General features: G+C 45.2%; 1 protein-coding gene and 1 long non-coding RNA gene across 2 annotated transcripts in view; one reads left to right on the top strand and one right to left on the bottom strand.

Moving 5' to 3' along the window:
• Nucleotides 1-10,232: 10,232 nt before the first annotated feature.
• Nucleotides 10,233-14,050, top strand: LOC149768663 (G-type lectin S-receptor-like serine/threonine-protein kinase At4g27290). The gene is made up of 7 exons (XM_089923547.1): nucleotides 10,233-11,849; nucleotides 12,016-12,129; nucleotides 12,213-12,403; nucleotides 12,805-13,015; nucleotides 13,114-13,351; nucleotides 13,447-13,597; nucleotides 13,729-14,050. The coding sequence occupies exons 1-7, from the start codon at nucleotides 10,541-10,543 to the stop codon at nucleotides 14,035-14,037; spliced, it is 2,523 nt and encodes an 840-aa protein (XP_089779673.1). The 5' UTR covers nucleotides 10,233-10,540; the 3' UTR covers nucleotides 14,038-14,050.
• A 125-nt stretch (nucleotides 14,051-14,175) lies between these two features.
• LOC149768661 (uncharacterized) overlaps nucleotides 14,176-23,067 on the bottom strand; it is a 99,541-nt gene continuing 90,649 nt past the window's right edge. Inside the window, exon 4 of the long non-coding RNA XR_016395580.1 lies at nucleotides 14,176-14,284. This is a non-coding gene — a long non-coding RNA (uncharacterized LOC149768661). The remainder of the gene's footprint in view (nucleotides 14,285-23,067) is intronic.

The following is a 23,067-nucleotide window of genomic DNA, read 5'->3' as shown; positions in this document are numbered from 1 at the left end:
CGCTCGTCGCCTACCTCGCCGAAGGAATCCTCCCTGAAGACGAAGATCAAGCTCGGCGACTTGTCAGGAAGTCCGCCCACTACGTACTCTATGAAGGGAGGCTGTATCGGACCTCATTTACCGCCCCCCTCTTAAGGTGCCTCTGCCCCTCGGAGGCGGCCTACGTCCTCGGCGAAGTCCACGAGGGCGTCTGCGGATCGCACTCGGGGGCTAGGTCCTTGGCGCACAAGATCATGAGGCAAGGCTATTATTGGCCTACCTTGTTGGAGGGCTCAAAGGGTCACGTACGGAAATGCGACGCCTGCCAGCGCCACGCCAACGTCCAGAGAGTCCCTTCTGTCCCCTTGGCACCAATCACCGCACCCTGGCCCTTCGCACAATGGGGAATGGATATCCTCGGACCATTCCCCGTCGCTTCCGCCCAGCGGAAATTCTTGATTGTTGCAATCGACTACTTCACCAAGTGGGTGGAGGCAGAGCCGCTGGCCACTATCACGGAGGCGCAAGTCCGGAAGTTCGTGAAGAAAAACATCATTGTCCGATTTGGGGTATCCCGGGTCCTCATCTCGGATAATGGTCGACAGTTCGACAACAAGCATTTCCGTGACTTCTGTGAGGGGTTCGGGATCGAGCATCGGTTCACATCTGTGTCGCATCCCCAAACCAACGGCGAGGCCGAGGTGACAAATCGGACAATCCTCCAAGGAATTAAGGCGCGAATCGGTCGGACGAGGCAAGCTTGGGTCGAAGAACTCGAGAACGTCCTTTGGGCGTATCGGACCACGCATCGGACCCCTACCGGGAGGACGCCTTTCAGCCTAACCTATGGCACGGAAGCGGTTGTCCCCGTGGAGCTCGGACTCCCCTCGCCCCGGGTGGCCGCGCACCGACCCGAGGCCAATTCGGAGCAACTCCGAGGGAACCTGGACCTCTTGGAAGAAGCGAGGAAAATGGCGCAGGTTCGGATGGCGATGTATCAGCGGAGGGTGGCCCGATATTATAACTCCAAGGTTCGACCAAAACTTTTCAGAATCGGAGATCTGGTGCTAAGGCGAACCAAAGCATCTCAACCCGCGGAAGGTGGGAAGCTGGCGCCAAATTGGGAAGGCCCGTATAGGGTTCGCTGGGTAAACCGACCTGGCTCCTACCAGTTGGAGGCCCTAGATGGTCGAGAAATTCCAAGGAGCTGGAATTCCGCTAACCTGCGGGTATATTACCAGTAGAAAGACAAATCCAGAAAGACAGTTCAAAAAAATATATAGTTCTTTTCATTTCAATAATTTCTGGTTACAATGGCGTGTTCGTGTGATTACAAAGAATTCCCAGAGGGGGATTGGGGAGTAAAGAAAGTAAGGAAGAGGTGGGAACTCCGTGGAGCTGAAGATCTGGGATCCCGAACCCTCCGCCCGAAGCAGCTACAATCCCACTGGCCGTGGGTGCTTCCCCCCGGAGGCGCCATCGACGCCTCACGCAAAAGACGAAGAGCCGGCGCGGACGAAGAAGAAGTTCACACTGCTTCTAGAGGAACGCCACCTCCAAGGGATATTCCGGTCTTCCCCAGAAGAAGGGGAGGAAAGGAATACAAGGGAGAAGAGCGCGAGGAGGCGCGATCCCGGATGAAGCGTCTAGCGCAGAGCTCAATCGGGAGGTGGGACTGAAAAGAGGGGGGATGTGATCCCGGATGAAACGCCTAGGGCGGAGTTCCACCGGGGAGAATCTTCCCGTTGATCCCAGATGAAACGGCTAGTTGGCGGAAGTCGCGAGGGGCGCGCCTCCCGTTCCTCCGGCAGGGATTTCCCAGCCACGCGCCGGAGAGGAGGTCCACGACCCATGGCAACCTGAACAGCTCCGGCTTGGCAGGCTCCACCGCACCTACGCTTATATTTATAGCCAAACTGTGGCCCCCCGGTCGTTCCGATGCGGGTGGCTCCAATAAATGCGGGCACATCGAATCCAGAGCCGTTCCGGCTCTCGAGGCATATCCCCCCACGATCTCCTAAGCGTCGTTCTCCTTAATTGTATTCTTCGTGCAGGACACTCCGGGCGGCGTGTATCCCGCGGCCCCCGTATCTCCGCATGCGCCCAGGCCGCATCCGCCTCGAAGAACGCGCGTATCGCGGCTGCTTAACTAGCACTCCTCGCAAGCAGCAACTGGCCGGTCCGATTTCCCAGGTAACGCCTCAATTAGCATTTAATGGTCTTTTGGTGTTCCCCAGGTGACACTTCGAGAGGAGGAGAAACACGATCGCAGCTGGCCACGGAGAAACCCCGTCGAGCGGCAAGTGATAGGCGCGCGACCAACGAGCGGAATTCCCCGAGGCTCGGCCCTCGGATGCCAGGCTAACCCGATGATCATCCCGGGAGCAGACTAGCCTGAAGCCCCGACCGGTCGCCTCGGCTTGCGCCAGCCTTGGCCGACCAACGAGCGGAATTCCCCGAGGCTCGGCCCTCGGATGCCAGGCTAACCCGATGATCATCCCGGGAGCAGACTAACCTGAAGCCCCGACCGGTCGCCTCGGCTTGCGCCAGCCTTGGCCGACCAACGAGCGGAATTCTCCAAGGCTCGGCCCTCGGATGCCAGGCTAACCCGATGATCATCCCGGGAGCAGACTAGCCTGAAGCCCCGACCGGTCGCCTCGGCTTGCGCCAGCCTTGGCCGACCAACGAGCGGAATTCTCCGAGGCTCGGCCCTCGGATGCCAGGCTAACCCGATGATCATCCCGGGAGCAGACTAGCTTGAAGCCCCGACCGGTCGCCTCGGCTTGCGCCAGCCTTGGCCGACCAACGAGCGAAATTCTCCGAGGCTCGGCCCTCGGATGCCAGGCTAACCCGATGATCATCCCGGGAGCAGACTAGCCTGAAGCCCCGACCGGTCGCCTCGGCTTGCGCCAGCCTTGGCCGACCAACGAGCGGAATTCCCCGAGGCTCGGCCCTCGGATGCCAGGCTAACCCGATGATCATCCCGGGAGCAGACTAGCCTGAAGCCCCGACCGGTCGCCTCGGCTTGCGCCAGCCTTGGCCGACCAACGAGCGGAATTCCCCAAGGCTCGGCCCTCGGATGCCAGGCTAACCCGATGATCATCCCGGGAGCAGACTAGCCTGAAGCCCCGACCGGTCGCTTCGGCTTGCGCCAGCCTTGGCCGACCAGCGGAAGAATTTCCTGAGGCCTAACCCTCGGATGCCTGACCTAGCGCCGGAAGAATTTTCTGAGGCCTAACCCTCGGATGCCTGGCCTGGCGCCGGAAGAATTTCCTGAGGCCTAACCCTCGGATGCCTGGCCTAGCGCCGGAAGAATTTCCTGAGGCCTAACCCTCGGATGCCTGGCCTGGCGCCGGAAGAATTTCCTGAGGCCTAACCCTCGGATGCCTGGCCTGGCGCCGGAAGAATTTTCTGAGGCCTAACCCTCGGATGCCTGGCCTGGCGCCGGGAGAATTTCCTGAGGCCTAACCCTCGGATGCCTGGCCTGGCGCCGGGAGAATTTCCTGAGGCCTAACCCTCGGATGCCTGGCCTGGCGCCGGGAGAATTTCCTGAGGCCTAACCCTCGGATGCCTGGCCTGGCGCCGGAAGAATTTCCTGAGGCCTAACCCTCGGATGCCTGGCCTGGCGCCGGAAGAATTTCCTGAGGCCTAACCCTCGGATGCCTGGCCTGGCGCCGGAAGAATTTTCTGAGGCCTAACCCTCGGATGCCTGGCCTGGCGCCGGAAGAATCTCCTGAGGCCTAACCCTCGGATGCCTGGCCTAGCGCCGGAAGAATTTCCTGAGGCCAAACCCTCGGATGCCTGGCCTAGCGCCGGAAGAATTTCCTGAGGCCTAACCCTCGGATGCCTGGCCTAGCGCCGGAGGAACTTCAAGAGTCAGGAGTCGGCGAGACGCTACTAAGAGTTAAAAAGAGGAAGGACGAAAGTGAAATGAGGAAACACTTTGTTTGCATTAACTTTCGTTGCATCAGGGCCGAGACCCATACAACATGGCAAAACGCCAACATACAAAGAAAAGAACAAAGAAAAGTACAGAGAGTCAGCTTGGAGGAACCCCTGGGTCTGGAACGGCGAGCACGTCCGCGAAGGGAAGGGAGAACGGCTCCGAGAGCGTCAAAGGAGGAGCGAACGAACAGTCCGACGGCAACGGCAGCAGCACAAGGGAGAAACTCGAGGATGCCTGTGAAGAGAAAAGCGGACGGGGGAGGGCCCCCGGTCAAATAGGCGGAAAGGCGGGTGACGCCTCGGTGACGCCAGAGGACGCCCGGCTGCCGAAGGATCGTTCGCGCCCCAAAGGCGAATCGACGCCATTAAGGAAGGATGTCCGCCGAAATCCGCAGACTGCCAAATCAGCGACAACCGCCATACGCCATAAAGAAGGCGGGGAGCTCGGAGCGCGCGCGCCTTTCCGAGGGATGGCGGCAATCTCGAAGCGTCACTCCCTTCACCCGTTCCCCTCCTGGTTCCAGGCTCGGAAGTGGGGGGCTACTGTTACGGGGGAACTTAGCCACCATGCCCCACGTGACCGGCACGCGCGCCCAGGAAGACTACGGCTGCCCCTTGATCCAGCAATCCGACCTCGGGTCGGATATCTTCGGCTCCGCAGCCCGACCCCGAGTCGGCTGCCCCTTGGTCCAGCAATCCGACCTCGGGTCGGATATCTTCGGCTCCGCAGCCCGACCCCGGGTCGGCTGCCCCTTGATCCAGCAATCCGACCTCGGGTCGGATATCTTCGGCTCCGCAGCCCGACCCCGAGTTGGGTGCCCCTTGGTCCAGCAATCCGACCCCAAGTCGGCAATCTCTTGACAACAACAGACTGTTCCCCTGAGGCACGCCGCGGCCCCCTGCTCCACTACTCCCCGCAACGGCCGTATCCGGCGCTGCCCCACGATCCCCTGTGACAGCCGTACAAAGCGGAGCTCCACTACGCCCTGCCATGGCCGTACCCAGCGCTGCCCCACGACGCCCTGTAACGACCATGTCAGTGGCAATCCCATCGTGCCACACGATGACCGATCCCCAGAAAAACCCCCCAGCCTGATATATATGCGGCTGGGGGGGAAGGGGAGGGTAAGCAAGATTTTCCAGAGTATTATCTTACCTGCTACCTCTTCTTCTCCTTCGATCTCCCCTAACTTGATCGTCGGAGGGCCCCCACTACCCCGGTGGTGGTGCGAGGCTTGCTTGCAGGTTTCCCGGCGGAAGGTGGAGCGCAACCGAAGTAATTCCAAGGGAACCCCGTTCACACCGCTGTGCCAATCGTTCTCGGTTTGGACCCCCAGCAACAAATATGTTGGACCGTACATTGTTTAGGGTTATGCTATGATGAATAAAAATTGATTCTCGTTCTTTCTATCCTGATGTGAAGCCAAGAGCAAGAGCTAGGTGAGAAACCTAGTTTCCTTTCCTTTCTCTCTTTTCTCTTTTCTCTCCTTCCTCTTCTCTCCTTCTCTCTTTCTTCCTCTTTTCCCTACTATCCTGCATCAACTTTGGTATCATAGCCTCTAGCTTTGCCTCTGTTGCCAAAGCCCCAATCCAGTTTATCGGAGCACGGCTACACAAAAGGAGAAAATCTTGAGTTATTGTGGGCCGTGGGCTCGGGCTTCACGCGGGAGGGAAAACTTTAGGGCGTCTTCTTCAGAAGATTCACTGTTCCCTCTTCCGCCTCCCCGTTCTCATTTCTTCTTCCAAAGCCAAACTTCCACACCCCATTCCCGTGAGCATCTCCTCCTTCCGGCGGCGCACGAGAAGAGAAAGGGAGCCCTTAAGACGCAGCGGCTCCCAAGGAAAGCATAAGGAAACCCCTCCTCCACCGTCATCCTTGTTCAGATCTGGAAAAAGGGTGCCCCTCTCCGCCGCCCCCCATGCACCGGTCGCCACGGAAGCCGACGTAACCACCGGCAACAACCCATGAAGAAGGTACATAGTAACGGATATGGAACGGATTATCAGGTTGGATTGTACCCGTTAAACCCGAATTCTTTTGAGTTTGATTTTTTAAAAAAAAAGGGCACGTGACCCTTAAGTCACGCACGTGGACCATAGCAAGTTATTGGAGCAGCTTGTGCCCGATAACCCGAATCCTAACGGTCCCTCTTTTCCCTCTTCTCTCCTTCCTCTTCTCTCATTTTCTCTTTCTCCCTTTTCTTCCCTGCTGTCAGTAGAATCACAAAAAAATACTCGGAAATCCACGAAGAGAGAGAGAGAGAGAGAGAGAGAGAGAGAGAAATAGGTGAGGGAGAGAAGGCACTGTAGTGTCTATAATTGATGCATACTTTAATAGTTTAATTGATTAAGAATATTAGTTAATTATACAAGAATGACCAAATATTTAATTAGAAGAGCTAATTCTAACTAAAGGCATTTATCAGATTGTGTGAGATACTTTAAACATTTATGCTACGATGGCCAAAACTCAAGGACAATAAAACTAACTTTATTCGCTTTTAGAAGTACTATTGATTTAAATGTTGAATTGAGGCCACTGAGATGTCTCGTGAGAAGATCTCTAGCTTGAGCAAGCTGGGTTGTCATGAGAGCTAGCCCTAGCTCAACTAAAATCTATCTCCCAATCATATCCAAAGCCAACCCAATGTTGTGTCTTGATTTCTCTAATCCAATACAATCTAATCCCATCTTAAGCTGATTTGAATGGGCTAGTATTTAGTTGAATTGGGCTAGATTAGATTTATTGACATAGGTCAAGTCAAATAGGTAATTCAAGAATGGCAAAACAATTTTAACATTCATATTACAGTAACATTGGAGTGGTTGAAATATTATGTGCATTATCCAATTTGATGACCCGATAGAATTGAAGATATAGTTAAAATAAAACATATAAATATTTATTCAAAATATAAATATAAACTTAATTATTTATAGATGGGTTCGGATCTGATTGGATTTTGATAAAGTTTAAGCATAATCCTGTCCCGTCTTTAACTGGGATAGGGTTGGAATTTGCAAGCCTAACCCAACTTAAAAACACCGGAGCAATCCAACAAAATTAGCATGTTGTATTTGTTGGATCCATATGAGGATGAATTTTGATCTAACAATAAGGTTGCTCCATTACAACCTGAAGGTCCTATATTTGAAACATAGAAATAATCTCTTCATACATGAGAGTAAGGCTGTGTATTTCATCCTTTCTAGATCCTGCAATGGTAGGAGTCTCATGCCCTAAACCATTCTTTTTTACTTGTTGAGTGTAGCCCAACTAGAGTTGCAGTCCTAGACACTGCATTCTATGAAAACCCTGGATAACCATATATTTCGTGCATTCCTATTAAGATGATAAACGTTGCCTTTAATCATGACCTTATGGGAGGTAGATTCCCATCTGGTGGAGAATGGCCTATGTAGATGAGAAAATTTGATGCTTTTACATCCAAATTTTACAACATCTAACCGAACATCTCCCATCATGTCAGGCGGGTGATGAGTGGAGGTTGTGTGGCTGCGGGTCTTTACATATTGTATATTGTACATGATTTGACGGAGAAATGAACAAAACCCACACAAGAAGGGATAGGAGCGAAGGACTTCACCTGGCTATTTTGTATATCGTATCTTGTATATTTCACAAGACTATTTTGGTGACCAAGCCCAATAAATATCGGGCTGGGCGGGGCCACCTGGCCCATGATGAGCTCTAGCCTGACCTGATTCTAAGCAGCCTTCTCTCTTTTTTTTTGCTAAAACAAAAGGGGTAGGGGGGAGGAAGGGACAAGCCCACCCCCGCGTAGCAGCCCCCAACTGGGCCCCCACCCCGCTAGGAGAATGTTCGATGCGGGCAGAAATGGCCGTGTGTTGGGCACCCCGACCGGTTTTACTCATACCCTCCCCACCCGTGGGCCCGGCTCAGCTACTCCTCTGAGCTCTGGCTCGAGTCCCACGTGTGAGTACGTCACACCCGGCACCACCCCGGTTACTAGCGGTACAAGAGCGGTCCTACACCACAAGTCCAAACAGTGGCCAAAGTAGTAAGCTCCGGTCCACAATTTAATCGTCGCTGCAGCGATTCGAACTTGGGACCTTGTGGTTAGAATTGCTGCCCAGTACCACTAGGCTACCACCTTGGTGGCAAGCAGCCTTCTCTCTTCACCGTGAGAATTGCAACGGAAGAATATTGCAGATGGTCGATAGTACTGCTTTGGTTTTAACAAATTTACAGGAAAGGAATCATTCAAAATGCTTGTGCAGCAGCATGGGTGCTTGTGATAGCAGTGCATATGTAGTCATAGGAGTCCACCAATTAGGTAATAAATTGACAAATTCTCAATCTACAGAGGTTTCAATCTTTTTACCCAAAATAAGAAATAAGAAAACCAAGGAGGGTTATAATTTTCTTTTTATTTTTTGAGAAGAAAAATAAAAGATTCTAATTGTGGAGAAGAAAAGTAAATTAAACCAACTATTGATTATTTTTTTTTTTTTTTTTTTTGATGAAGGTCTAATATAGACTATTGAATGCTAGAACATGTACCATTATGGATATAATCGCTTGGACGCTATCTAGTGAATGTTATAGTCTAATCATCAAGGAGTATTCTCATTGTTGGTCACATCGATATTAATCATTGGAAAGGGTTTTAACATATGTTAGCTGCAGGAATATGGTTATCCTTTCTTTCCCTGAGGGAGAAGAAAAAAAAACCAGGAATCTCTAAGGTAATGATAAGTTTAGGACCTAATTTTTGGCATCAATTTTCTTTTTTTTCCTATGAACTTGTTTGTTTGCTGCAAATAATTTTCTGAAGTTCCTTATCCGTCCCAAATAGCTGAAAAAGGAGGCTAGATGATTATAATTATAATAAATGAGCTTTGATCCGGAAATTACATACACAAGGTCAATGAAACTCATTAACAACTTGGGCCGACACCACAGCTGATTTCATGGATAGCATAATTTCCATCATGCTTCCTCAATTGAACTTTTCTCACGGTCAGTGTATTTCACATATTATGTAGTCAAATTTCAATCATTTCCCATAAGTACAAGACTTCTCTTGGCGAGAAGATGGAAGTCTAATAAAGGACTTCGATATCATATTTTTTTAATCAAAAAAGAACATAACAAAGCTTTACATCAAAGGAACCGCGGACCAAGACCAAGATAACGTGTTTAGCCAAATATTTTCTTTTGATGTAGTTGTTACATTGGGCTGCTTTTTATGACCTATTTTTTGAGAAGAAAAATTAAACGTTCTAATTGTGGAGAAGAAAAGTAAACCTACTATTGATTTTTTTTATTTTTTGGATGAAAAGCCTACTATTGACTATTGAATGCTGGAACACTTACCATTATGGATATAATCGCTTGGACGCTATCTGGTGAAGATCGTACTAATCAAAATAAAAAAAAAAATGTTGTAGTCTAATCATCAAGGAGTATTCTCATTACTTGCTGGTCATATGGACATTAGTCACTGGAAAGGGTTTGAACATATGTTGGCTGCAGGAATATGGTTATCCTTTCTTTCCTTAAGGGAGAAGAAAAAAAACCAGGAATCTGATTGTCATTTGCTCATAACTGTCACAAGTAATGATAAGTTTAGGACCTAATTTTTGGCATCAGTTTTCTAGTTTTTTTTTTCCCTCGATGAACTTGTTGGTTTGCCTCAAATAATTTTCTGAAGTTCCTTATCGATCCCAAGTATCTGAGAAAAGGCTGGTTGATTATAGTTATAATAAATGAGCTCCTGATAAGAAAATTACATAGAGAGGGTCAACGAAAATCTAGATCCTAGTTTTAAAATCAACAGAAGCTCATTAACAACTTGGGCCCACACCATAGCGGTTTTCATGGATAGCATAATTTCCATCAAGCTTCCTCCGTTGAACTTTTCTAATGGACCTTTGAAATTTGGAAAAAGAATCGGGGCTTTCCGCCCTTGGACGGTAGTCTACAATTTCCACGCATGAGCATGGAATTCCAATCATTTTCCATACGTACCAGACTTCTCTTGGCGAGAAGATGGAAGTCTTCGTCGCATACTCGCATCTGAGGCGGCCATGACGGAGACCGCCGTTAAGTACCAGTGTTTTACACATGCTATGATGCATGGATCACAGGGTTGTGATGTCCGATTAAATTAAGGACTTGTATTCTAATTAATATTTCTTTGATCTATTTAAAAGACTTATAATCATATTTCTGTTATATGTTATATCTACTCCTTTCTGAATTCGTATTCTTGGTTGCTTCAGTCCATAAGAGCAAGAAGTAAAATAGGAGGCACCTTTTCTTATAGAGTGGGCCTCCTTGTCGTCCGCCTTTGCTGTTGGAGCCGACTCCCCTTCCCAATCTAGGATCATTGGCCATGCACTACCAAGCCTACCTCTGGTTTGTGGGACACCATGGACCAGGACCAAGATAGCGCGTTGACTCCGCCTTATTCCTGAAAAGTCTTTCTCCTTGTTCTGTTTTTCTCTTCTTGATCCTATCAACTTTTATGATCAAATTTCACTATCGCTAACCCATTTCGTCCCACCATCTTCGGTGAGAGAGGTATCTTACTCTTCGTATCGGAGCCTCACCTTCGTTTATCCAATCATGGCCGGCAAAGGAAGCTGTGCCGTGCTTTTTTTTCTCATGTTCATATCCATGTTTTCAGCTGAATTCTCTCACTCAACAGACACTCTACTGTCAACCCAATCCATGAGAGATGGACAGAAACTTGTGTCTGCCAACAATACCTTCGAACTCGGTTTCTTCAGCCCCAACAGTTCGAGCAACCGTTATCTTGGCATATGGTATCACCAGATTCCGGAACAGACTATAGTATGGACTGCAAATAGAGACAGTCCGATCACCGATACCTCCGGTTTCCTTACGCTCAGCGATGACGGAGATCTGATGATCTTCGATGGCAGAGGGAGTTCATCAACAGTAGCTTCTGGTTCTGGAACAAATAACACGGCACTCACCATCTTGGATTCAGGGAATCTTGTTCTGAGGGACGCCAATAATTTATCACGGATCTTCTGGCAGAGTTTTGATTCTCCTACCGACACTCTCCTCCCTGGCATGAAGCTTCGTCGGAGGATTAGGCAAAACCAGTTGCTGACCTCATGGAAAAGCTTCGACGACCCTGCTTCTGGGGTTTTTTCTTTTGGGATCGATCCCAATGGCACGGCACAACTCTTTTCCTGGCGGGAGGGGAATATCTCCTGGGCAAGTGGGGTTTGGAACGGCCGGGAATTCAGCCTTGCTCCAGACTTAACAGAATCTAGCATCATGAATTATGAATTTGTTACCAACAACGATGAATCATACTTCACATACCACGTCAATGAAAGCATCATTACAAGGTTTATAATAGATCTTTTAGGGCAAATCCAGAAAATGACATGGCTGGAGGACACTCAAGAATGGATCCTGTTCTGGTCTCAGCCAAGAACCCAGTGTGAGGTGTACAATCGATGCGGCGCTTTTGGAGTCTGCAATGACCAAAGGTCGCCCTTCTGCCGCTGCTTGGAGGGCTTTGAGCCAGCGTCTTTGGCAGATTCGAACAATGCAGATTGGAGCCAAGGGTGCATCAGAAAAACCAGCTTGCAATGCAACGAGACTGGAGGAGAGAAGGATGCGTTTCTTGGCATGGGCCATATGAAGTTTCCCGCAGATCCGGTTGATTTGTATATTGGAAAGCCTGAAGAATGTAAAATCGCCTGTTTGAATAACTGCTCATGTAATGCATATGATTTTTCCAAAGGCTGTAAATTGTGGTACGGGGACCTTAAAAATCTGCGGGAAAATGACACGGACATTGGAGATGGAACTCTTTATCTTCGCCTTGCTGCTTCCGAGTTAGCATCTGGAGGTACAAAGCAAATGGCTAATGCTTCCGAGTTAGCATATGGAGGTACAAGGTTGACTTGAACAATAGGCTTCAGACCAAATTTTTTACTTCAAAATAAAACGTTTTTTAGATTGATCATTTATGGTAGCTAATTCAAGCTTGGTTTGATTTTGAACATCACTGAAATAAATGATATAAGCAGATAAAATTGTCTTTCTTTCAAATGCAGGGCAAAAGACGAAGAAGAGGCATCTCTTGATTATTATCACTGTAGCAACATCTTTCACATTGTTCATTTTATGCTTGCTGGTTTGTTATCTGAGGATAAAAAGACGGCGAAGAGGTGAAGTTTGCACAAAATTATGGGTTACATTACTTTGGCACATATAGCTAAAACAAAAACATTTTTTTGGGCATACAAATTAGGAATCAAGAGACCGTATGAGGGGCAACCTTTATTCACAATGAGCAATGACATAGCAATTAACCTTGGGGAAAGTGAGGACAAGGGTGGTCCAGAGTTCTCGTTGTTCCATTTCTCTCGCATAGCAGATGCCACGAACAACTTCTCAGCTGAAAATAAGCTTGGAGAGGGCGGGTTTGGACCAGTGTATAAGGTAAGATTCATGAACCAGTCTCATTACCATAAGAAAATAGGAATTCCTAAAGACCAGATATTTTCCCCATCAGCGTGCCTTTGTTATTATCTTGCTTTCTACCATTATTTGCATCATCCGTGTAGGATCAACCAGAATTTACTAGTCTTCATCCTAATTAAGGATGAACGAGATCAGTTAACAGAAGTAGGTGACAGGTAAATATGCACATCCCTGTTTCAAACTGAGCTCATTTTGAACTCAGGACCTGTTGTATCACTGGTTTGTGTTAAGCTAATTGGTAAAAACCATAATTGTCCCCAGGTGTTTCATTAGTGTTGTCCTCTTAGCTTGAAATATGAAAACAACTTTGCAAGTTCGCTCTATCTATATCTCCCGAGTTAAGATATGCCTTATTTCAGGGCCAACTGCCAGAGGGGCATGAGATAGCAGTAAAAAGGCTAGCTGCACACTCAGGACAGGGACTGGTGGAGTTTAAGAACGAAGTTCTTCTTATAGCCAAGCTTCAGCATAGAAATTTAGTGAGGCTTTTGGGTTGCTGCATGCAAGGAGAAGAGAAGATATTGATCTATGAATACATGCCAAACAAAAGCTTGGACTTCTTCCTGTTTGGTTTGTTATCGCTAGTAACTCGCTATATTAACTTTTTTGCGTTACTCTCTCGGGTAATCTATGACGGTTCTAAATCATGTCATCTCAAATTTACCTAGATGCGGCCAGAGGAGCACTATTGGACTGGGGCAGGCGCTTGCACATCATTGAAGGGATTGTTCAAGGCCTTCTTTATCTTCACAAGCATTCTAGACTGCGAATCATCCATAGGGATATGAAAGCCAGCAACATTCTCCTGGACGCAGATATGAACCCTAAAATATCTGATTTTGGCCTGGCTAGAATTTTTGCCTCAAATGAAACCCAAGCAAACACAAACAGAATAGTTGGCACATAGTAAGTATATTCCAGTTTTACGAATGCATAAGACAGCAGGGTTGCAATGTTGTTACTGACAAATGAGATATATATGGCTTAATTTTGTTTTTCAGCGGCTACATGTCTCCAGAGTATGCTGCAGAGGGTCTTTTCTCTATCAAGTCTGATGTTTTTAGCTTTGGAGTCCTGCTTTTAGAGATTGTAAGTGGAAAAAGAAACGCTGGATTTCATCAATATGGCAACTCTCTTAACCTCCTAGGATTTGTAAGTATCCAAGCCTATAAATACTATCATTATTGCCTCCTTTTTTTTTATTTAGAGCAACATCCATTTGTTCTCCTATCTCAAAAACATCAAGTTGTTCTCTCATCAGCTAATTAGTGGAATTGTGTCAGGCATGGGAGTTATGGAAAGAGGGTAAATGGTTGGAGCTTATAGATCCAGCATTAGCTGATGAGTGTCCCAGACATGAGATATCAAGATGCATTCATGTGGCACTAATGTGTGTGCAAGAGAACGCCACTGACCGACCCACTATGTCGGATGTGGTTTCTATGCTTGCTAAAGAAAGTTCAGCCTTTCCAGATCCTAAACAGCCTGGTTTCTTCACTGTTAGAATTGCAACCGAAGGAGATTTACCATCAAAAATGGACGGAAGCTGTTCTCCAAATAATCTAACAATCACGTTTCCAGATGGTCGGTAGTACAATTTCAGTTTTGTAATTCTATTACATCAACCTAAATGCAAGTGGGAACACCACCAACGAAGAAAAGCTTGAATGAGTTGCAAAATCGTAAATTCCTGATAATGATGGTGCCTGTGTAATTGTGCGAGTCGCAAGTGAGTCCATGGTTCATCATTGAAGGTTTCAGTTCAATGTAGGCACAGATTTCAAATATGTGTGTTATATCTTGGAAACAATCTGCTGGAGATCTTTGCCTATAGCCTACCTACAAAAGAGATAAGAAAAAAAAAATAGTCAAACAAAGAATGAAATCATAGTTCAAATCATCAGGGATGTGCGGACACTTGGCATTAGAAAGGTGTTTGGATGCATATAGGTGCATTGAACATTATACTTCGTATGTTCCTTCTGTGGCCAAGATTTCTTTGCCGAGCTCTTTAGATTTCCAACCTCAAGTTCCAGGGCACCATGGACCAGGGCTGAAACACCATGCTCGTTTAACTTCAGGAACACAATAGAAAATAGCAAACCTGGCCCCTGTCAAGCTAATCACTTGCCGCAAAAGGATAACCAAGCAATGGATGTTCTATTTTTCTGTTTCTCATGATCCTAACCATTGTTATGATTAAATTCCCTATTGTTAATGCATTTCACCACACCATCTACAAGAGAGACATATTCCTTCTATAAGAACTTTCCCCTTGCTGCTTCCTGCTTCTGTTTCTTAACATGATATCCAAATTTTCTACTTTTTTTATTCGCTCGATCAGACAGTGCTGCCGCATAATAAAATCGTCATTAGTTGACAAAATTACATATGTATGCATTAGAAATACCAAAAACCCTTTGACTGCATTTCTCAAGCAAACCTGCCATGGATCACCTGCCGCGCACCAAGTTCGATAAATGACTACAGCTGGTAGCCTTTATTTCTCTCCAGTGTCAATTACAAGTGGATTTAGTTACTCTATGCAATTTGAGGGATCAATTTACCTCAACCGACCTTACATGCTTCTCAATGCAACAACTGTTTTGTGTATGACCTCTCAAAGGTGAATCTTCCTTGAACCCAGCCCTCAATGTAACAACTGTTTTGTGCTTGAAATTCTGGCCAAACCTGAATCAGGTATCTCTGGATTCATGCCACTATCTAGAAGTATGTTGCTGATTATCAGATTTCTATGAATAAATTTGGAGTAATTGTGGAAGATAGAGAAGCCCCAGGCCAATTCCTTCAATAATATGGAAATGCTTCCTCCAATATAACTCTCCACCTATGACTGGATCTGCTCGTGATTTTAATATATATTTCAATTCTTCAAAAATAGCAATTAGTGTTGACATAAAGAAGCTGATATGGAATTAGGTTGTTAATGATCAAACCCAATGTGTAATAATCCAAGCTTTTTTTGGTCGTGGACTCATAGATCAGTATCTTATTCCGTACGCAGTAGCTAAGTAGCCTGAAAAGTTTCAATGTTTAAGATTAGAAATAAGGGCAATCTCATTTTTATACTCCTCAAACCACTCGTCCTGAACTTTTTGACAGCCTCATCTCCTTTCACCCCCACCCCACCCCCCCCCAAAAAAAAAATCATCCATCAACAGTTAAAATTTTCATATTATCCACACTAATACTCTACCTGATTAGGCATCTACTAGCTGCTTGTAATCTAGTGGTAGAGAGAGCTATCCTTAAAACCTTATATGCTTTTGCGAACTGAAAAAAGTGGGATCACATTATTATGCTTTTTTTTTAACTATATAGTTTCAAACCTGTTGCATCAAAAAAGAAGCCAACAATCTACAAATCTAGCCCTGTTGGTCTAGGAGGTCAGTTACCTTATAAACTGGCCCAAAACCACCCACTCCTAGTTTATTTGAGACAGAGGAATTGTTTGTAGCTGTTGTGATATGATAGTGATGTTGAATGAAGAACAATCTGAGCCTTTCTTCAAGCATGTCCCTTCTCTTCCTGCAATTGCTAATTAACAAATATTAGGGAGAACATTGAACACTGGCCTTTCTCCATTAATGGTACCATATCAAGGCACCTAATAGAAGTGCCATGAATGCAGCTTCCACTGAAATTACTATAATTACCACCCTCTTCTCTTCATTATCTGTATCAATTAACCATGTCTAAGCAAATGAAAAATTAAAACAAGTTTTCCACCCTAAAATTAGCAATTATATTGTTATAACTGCTAAGTGAGGTACCTTGGTTTATGACTTCATAGTTTCCACATAGAGTTTGTTCAGGAATTCTTTAGTGTCGCTTTTTTCAAGATGCAGACTACTTACGACGCTCTAAAGCAATCACAGACCTCTACAGAATGCAAGTAGTTTCTATGATTTTTGAGCTGCATTTAACGGATATTTTTTTAGCCATTAATGTAGAATGAACAGCAATGTGTAATGATCTACTAACAATATGAAGAAATCAGATGGGGATCCAGGTGATAGATAAAGTCATCAAGTAAAACACTTCAAATTGCAGGTAAATGATATTGATAAGAAGATTTTGAGGAACAAAGCACATAATTGAATTATACTTCTCAATGTGTGGCTTAAATAAAAATTCTTTTGATGTAGTTGTTACATTGGGTTGCTTTCCATGACCTATTCCAGGTCTGTTGCCAGAGGGGCAGGAGATAGCAGTTAAAAGGCTTTCTTTCCATTCTAATAAGTTTGAGAATGAAATTCAGCTTATAGCCAAGCATAGGAATTTGGTAAGACTTTTGAGTTGCAGCATTCAAGAAGAGAAGATACTCATCTATGAATACATGCCAAACGAAAGCCTGGTTTTCTTTCTTCCTCTATGGTTTGTTATCAGATAAACAAACTACTTCAGCTCTTCAACTTTCTGTAATCCTCTTCATCAATTTGTGTAAATTCTGTCCCACATTATCTTGATGTTGCCTGGACTCAACCAGAGGAGCTCTTTTAGACTGGGGTAAGCGCTTCCACATCATTGAATGAATAGCACGAACTTCTTTATCTTCACAAGCACTCTCGGCTGTGAATTGTCCACAAGGACCTGAAAGCCAGCAACATTCTCTTGGATGATGTCTGATGTCTTTACTCTTTAGCTTTCGTATGTTGCTTTAAGAGATTATAAGTGGAAAGAGATGCCGGCTTTAATCAACATTGGCAACTCTCTTAATTTCTTAGGCTGTGTGAGCGTCAGAGCTGATCGATACCTTTTTATTGCCTTTTCTTCCTAAAACAAAATCTAGTTATAACTTATCAGCTAATAGTGTGACAGAATTGTCAGGCATGGAAGTTATGGAAGACGGTAAGTGGTCGGAGCTTATAGATTCATAATTAGCTGATGAATGTCCCAGACATGCGGAAGCAAGATGTATTCACATGGCAATAATGCGTGTGCAAGAGCATGCCACTGATTGACCCACCGAAGCAAATGTTATTCCTATGCTTACTTGTTATAGTGCAGCAATGCCAGATCCAAAGCAGCCTGGTTTCTTCACTGCTAGAATTTCAACTGAAGGATATTAAACATAAAAAATGAATGGAAGCTTTTCTTCAGAAGATGGGACCATCATACTTCCAGATGGTCGGTAGTACTATTAGATTTATCAATTATACAGAATAGAACATCAATGTAAATGCAAGTGAGAATACCACACCAATGAAGAAAAGCTTGCATGAACTGCATGAATCCTTAACTGCTTAAAATGGTGGTGCATGTGAGTCCACCAATGAGTTAATAAATGGTTTATCAGCAAAGGTGCAGTTTTATTCCGGCACAAAAAGATTTCAAATAAGAACATCGTGAAAAAAAAATTAAGCTACTAGCCTACAACAGATTACTAGAAAAGTATGCTTTACATCCATGATCGCTAGAAGGTCTTATAACCATGCCGCAGGAAACTATTTTCTGGAGATCTTCTTCTGTACCCTACGAAAAAAAAAGTAGCTCAAACCATTAAGATTTGTGGTTTCTAGCAATTATTGATCATATAAATTTGGAAGCAATGCAGGTGTTTGAATGCATATAATAAAGATTATCATTTGCTAGTAACGATCGAGATACTTTGTAAAAATATGCCTTCTTTATTTGGGAATATTAAGTTTAGAACATAAATTTCTTAGATTGGCATCAGTTTTCTGTGACATCATATCTCGGTTTCTATAAGCTGGTTTGTTTTCGTCAGTTTCCAACTAGGAAATTCATTCTCTTCTTCTTCTTGCAGCAATTGATTTTGTAAAGTGGAGCAGCATGATTGGAAAATTACAGATGAAGGGAGAGGGAGAAAAGTCACACTTACAAGCTCAACGAAAGTGAAACTTCCTGTTATCAACTTGTACGATGAAAACATTCACACCATAGGCTGAAGGTCTGCTACCTATACAAACCATGACGACGAGCAACAATAAAATATGGCTGAGTTTTATCCTAATTGGTTGGTTAGTGTCTGATACATGTTGAATACTTTCTCATTGTTGGTGCCTTATAAGTGGATCCCTCTATATGGAACCCCATTTATTATGGAATGAGAATAAGGGATTCCATGAAGTTCATGACTGCAATGGCCTTATAAGAATCTTGATAAGTGATAATAAAAATTGGAGAAAAAGGCCTCACGCTAAACTTAGGCACAAGCCCCAACAACTTCCACAAAAAGAAGTCTCAAAATCTACACCAATAAGCACAAGAAGTCACACTTCTAGTTTTCTCAAGAGCACCAAACTTGCCATTGTCAAACATGTGACCTCCTCCAAGTTTATCCCACTTAAATATAGTTTTCTAGTAAATGCACACAAACATAAACATGAGTAAAATAGATCTCGCATGCATTGCAGCTAATGTAAGATTATAGATGAAAAGATGATATATAAAAGAAATTGTTATGGTACCAAAATCAGCAACCCCTTTTAAGGGCATTAACTGCACTAGCATTTGGCATGAGTAAATGCATGTAATGCTCTAAGTTTGTGGCCAGCATTATATCAACACTTCATCTTCGAGCTACATATATTTGAATGGTTATATATGCACTCCTTATCATTAGTGCCTTGGGCCACTTTTGAATGGGCCTTGGGCCACTTTTGAATGGTATCTTCCATTTTAGGCACCTAGCAACAACACCTATGACTCCCAAGACAGCACCCAGTGACAAGATATCTTAGAGGACTATTGAAATTTAACATGTTTGATGCCGGACAGCAGGGGAGGGAAGAAAGAGAGAAGAAAAAAATAGAGGAGAGAGGAGGGAGGAGGAAGAAAGAACTAGGCTTTGCATCTAGCCCTGCTCAGGGCTTCACGCCAGAGCTAAAAGAAAGGAATCACAATTTCATTCATAGTATACCCTAAATGGTACATGGTCCAACATATTTATAAGACCCAGAAAATGTAAAGAGACCCCTAAAAAGAAATTAATCTCATAAAGACCCTCAAAAATAACAAAATACCCTAATAAGCCCAAATAACATAAAATCACTCCAAAATAAAATCAAATTGTCCGAACCATCCTCCTGCGGCACCTGTAGATCCAAGTGATAGGTGATTTGGCACTGGTGTCCGCACCAGCTCCCTCCCAGGTGGAAAGAAGTCGACCTCAATGAGCACGGCTCGGTGTAGCTTTGGTAGTACTCCAATAGGTCTGGGTCAACCCGCTGAAGCTCCTCGAGTGTGATCCAAGTAGAGTTGGACTCCAATTTTCCTCGCCAACGAACCAAGAAGCGCTGGATCCTCCATCACTAGTAAAAATTGTTTGATCATCTAAAATAGCATCAATGTGCTCTTGTTGCGCTCGGTGAAGGGGTAAATGAATCAAAGCTGGTATGCAATCAATAATAAGGGAATCATCGGGCTCAAGAGATAGCTCAACAAAAGGATCATTGGGGATTGTTGGTGGGCCCTTGTAAGCAGCCAAATCTTCAACATTAAAAGTCGGGCTAATACCAAAATCAGAGGGGAGGTCAAGGACATAGGCGTTGGTGCCAACCCTGTGCAACACCCTAAATGGCCCAGCACTATGAGCCTGCAAGTTCCTAACGGTTCCAGGAAGAAACCGCTTAGGCTGAATACGGTTCATTACATAATCCTTAGTTTGAAATTTCTTAGCATGAGAATTAGTTTGCATCTTATATTGAGCATTACTTGCATGAATGCGCTTGTGGATTTTCTGATGCAACTCATGAATGTGTTGTGCAAATGCATGTGTAGACTCAAAAATCCTAACATGTGATGACATAGGTAAGAGATCTAAAGGTTTTCTAGCTGTATAACCATACAGTACCTCAAATGAATTCATGCCTACGGATCTGTTGACTGAATTATTGTATGCAAATTGTGCTACAGGTAGGATTGAATCCCAATTACGGGTGTGTTCACTATGATTGTACCGGTGAACTTTTCTGACAAGTAGAGCGAACATCAAAGAATCACTAAACACTTTCCGCTCAAATTCAGTGGGACACAGGATGTGGAGATCCTTATCCTTTGACACTTCATTTTTTTGTTCTTATCAGGTGCCTTGGGTGGCAAAGGATTGTGCTTAACTTTTTTGCCCTCGAACACAAAAGAACAAGAGTTGGATCGACCATAGATGGTGACTTCAAGGTCGAACAACCAAGATCTCCCCAAAATTAGGTGTCCTACATCCATCGAGATTACATCACACCATATGGTATCTTTGTAAAAAAAGACGTGAATAGGCACAAGACATCTTTCTTTGATGTGAATAGAAGTTGTGTCAATCCAAGAGACCTTATAGGGTTGTGGTTGGGGAACGGGAGTCAAACCTAGGCGGAAGACGATGTTGGAGGATATTGACCTTACAATCTCTCTCTGCACTTAATATAAGTATGAAAAATCGAGGTTTTTCTCCAGTCATCAATTTTTTTGGGTTGTGTGAGTGCACATTTGACTACACTCATGGTGGACTAGTCAAACTCTCTCTAAAGGTGTAAATGATATTGGTGTAGTGCGGATGCATTCTAGGATATCAGGTCCTTCATCACATGCTTCCTTATCAATGTTCTGAATGTCATCGATGTTTGGTTCATAGACTTGCTCCTCCAAGTCATCTGTGTCACCTCTCTGCTCTTGCTGTGCAATGACGAGAGATTTGTTAGCACATTGGGAGGTAACGTGACCAAAACCTTGGCATTTGTAGCACTAAAGTCTGAAATATAGTTTGGGAGGCTCACCAAGACTTCTCTTGCCTTTAGTGTCTCAGCTTAGGACAGAGGCGGTAGGAGTTTTAGGGACAGAGGACCCCACAAAAGGTCTGGGCCCCGAAGAATGAGGATTAGTGGAAGTGCCCCGATCATCAAAGCGCCTCACAAACATGGACTTGGAGACCTACTCATAGTTCTGCACGAATGTATATGCGTAGTCTAAAGTAGACACCTCTCAGAGGACAAGTTCCTTCCTAAGTTCATCATTAAGACCTCTTCGGAACCGGCTCAGAACCATCCTCTCATCTTTGATCACATTACATCGCATCATGTATTCATCAAATTGGGCAATGTAGTCCGTAGCTGAACGGGGGCCTTGTCTCAAGTTATTCCATTGGTCAAGGAGATCATCTTGGTAGCTAAAGGGCAAGTATTTTTTCTTAAGTTTTTCTTTCATTTCTATCCAATCAGTTATGGCAGGTTGACGTCTCCTATCTAGGAGCTGTTCAGTGTTTTGCCAGAAGAGCTTAGCTCGATCAATGAGCTTCATTCTGGCAAACCGAACCTTTTCTTCAGACAAATTATACCACTCAAAGAAGTGGTCCATTTCATGCAACCAGTCTGAGAAGACCTTTGGGTCAAGGCGACCATCAAAGGTGAGGGCTTCAACCCAAATGCCTTTCATCACATCTTCATCATGGTCACGAGGCTCTCTAGGTTCTACATTGTGGCGATAACCCCTATCGACATTATGGACTGGACCCGGTCCTCTGTGACGAAGGCAGGTTGGTGGACGGCTTGAGAAAGGATTAGTGTCAAAGTGGGCCTGTCGAACAGATCCTAGGTAGTCTATGGTTTCATCTTTGATCTCTAGGCCTTCCAAATGGGAGGCACTACCTTCTTTAGATCCCATAATTCTCTGAAGAAAAGCCTCAGCTGAGTCTAATCGGGTATGGGCTTGGGTGGACACTGGTCAAGTCTTGGACAACCTTTAGCAAGGCTTCGATGTTAGGATCCATGGCAAGTTGGGATTCTAACTAAGAAACAATACGACTACTATGAAGATGCATATAATGAGTGTGAAAAGGTGCATGGCCCTACAATGCTAAGATAGTGGTGGTTCCAAGGTAGACCTACTGCATGAAAGTAATACCTAGAGCTCAATGTATATGCTCAATATAAATAGAAAGCTAATTTTAGCAAATGAAATCAAGCAGGGAATCACGTAATAAGTGAAAGCGAGTAATTGCAGTCAAATAGTGCCAGTCTTCCGTGTGCTGCTAGATAACATGGTGCTTCGAAGAACTCCCAAAGATTAGGCAACCCTACAGTTAATGGTGAAAATGGGCCACTACAAGGGTTTCTCAGGTTGTTTGGGGTGTATGTGTGAAATTCATAGTAAAATAAGTCAACAGAGCATATAAGAGTTCATCAATGCGGAGTTTAGACGAGCAAATAGCTTTTTTCCAATAAGAGAAGAATCCTAACCTAGGTTGGGGATGACAATCAGAAGCACGGTCGCAGTAAGTAGGCTCGTCAAATGGCTCAAATCGGGTATGATCACAGCATGTCGGCGGCCTGGAGCTCGGCAACTCGTAGGGCCTGAGTGGCATGCGAGCTAAAAAAAGGAGAGAAACAAGCCTGCGGATGAGAGGCTTTTGGGGGGGGGGAGCATGTGGGCTGATGTTAAAACGGGCTTGTCGGGCCCGAGAAAAAAAGAAGGGGGGTGTGGTGCGGTTGGGCCCGTTGGGCTTGTGAAATGAAGAAGGGGGAAGGGGTTGCAGGGGGGTTGGATTGGGCTCTGCAGTGGTGGCACGGGCTTGAGGACTTGGGCCCATGAGAAAGAACTGGGAGGGAGGGGGGAGGGTGATGTGCGGTGGCTTGATGACAAGGAGTGGG

This window comes from Phoenix dactylifera, chromosome 1 (assembly GCF_051530095.1).
Source record: "Phoenix dactylifera cultivar Ajwa chromosome 1, Ajwa_hap1_PhDact_Kaust_v1.1, whole genome shotgun sequence".
NCBI classification, from domain to species: Eukaryota; Viridiplantae; Streptophyta; class Magnoliopsida; order Arecales; family Arecaceae; genus Phoenix; species Phoenix dactylifera.
The sequence above is the reverse complement of the archived record's forward strand: the minus strand, read 5'-3'. Positions and strand labels throughout refer to the sequence as shown.

What these genes read in the sequence shown, in the direction of transcription:
- LOC149768663 (XM_089923547.1), top strand. Translation starts at nt 10,541, where the DNA reads ATGGCCGGCAAAGGAAGCTGTGCCGTGCTTTTTTTTCTCATGTTCATA. An exon ending in GGTTTGGACCAGTGTATAAG is followed by an intron (nt 12,404 to 12,804) that starts GTAAGATTCATG and finishes GCCTTATTTCAG; the next exon opens with GGCCAACTGCCAGAGGGGCA. An exon ending in AACAGAATAGTTGGCACATA is followed by an intron (nt 13,352 to 13,446) that starts GTAAGTATATTC and finishes TTTGTTTTTCAG; the next exon opens with CGGCTACATGTCTCCAGAGT.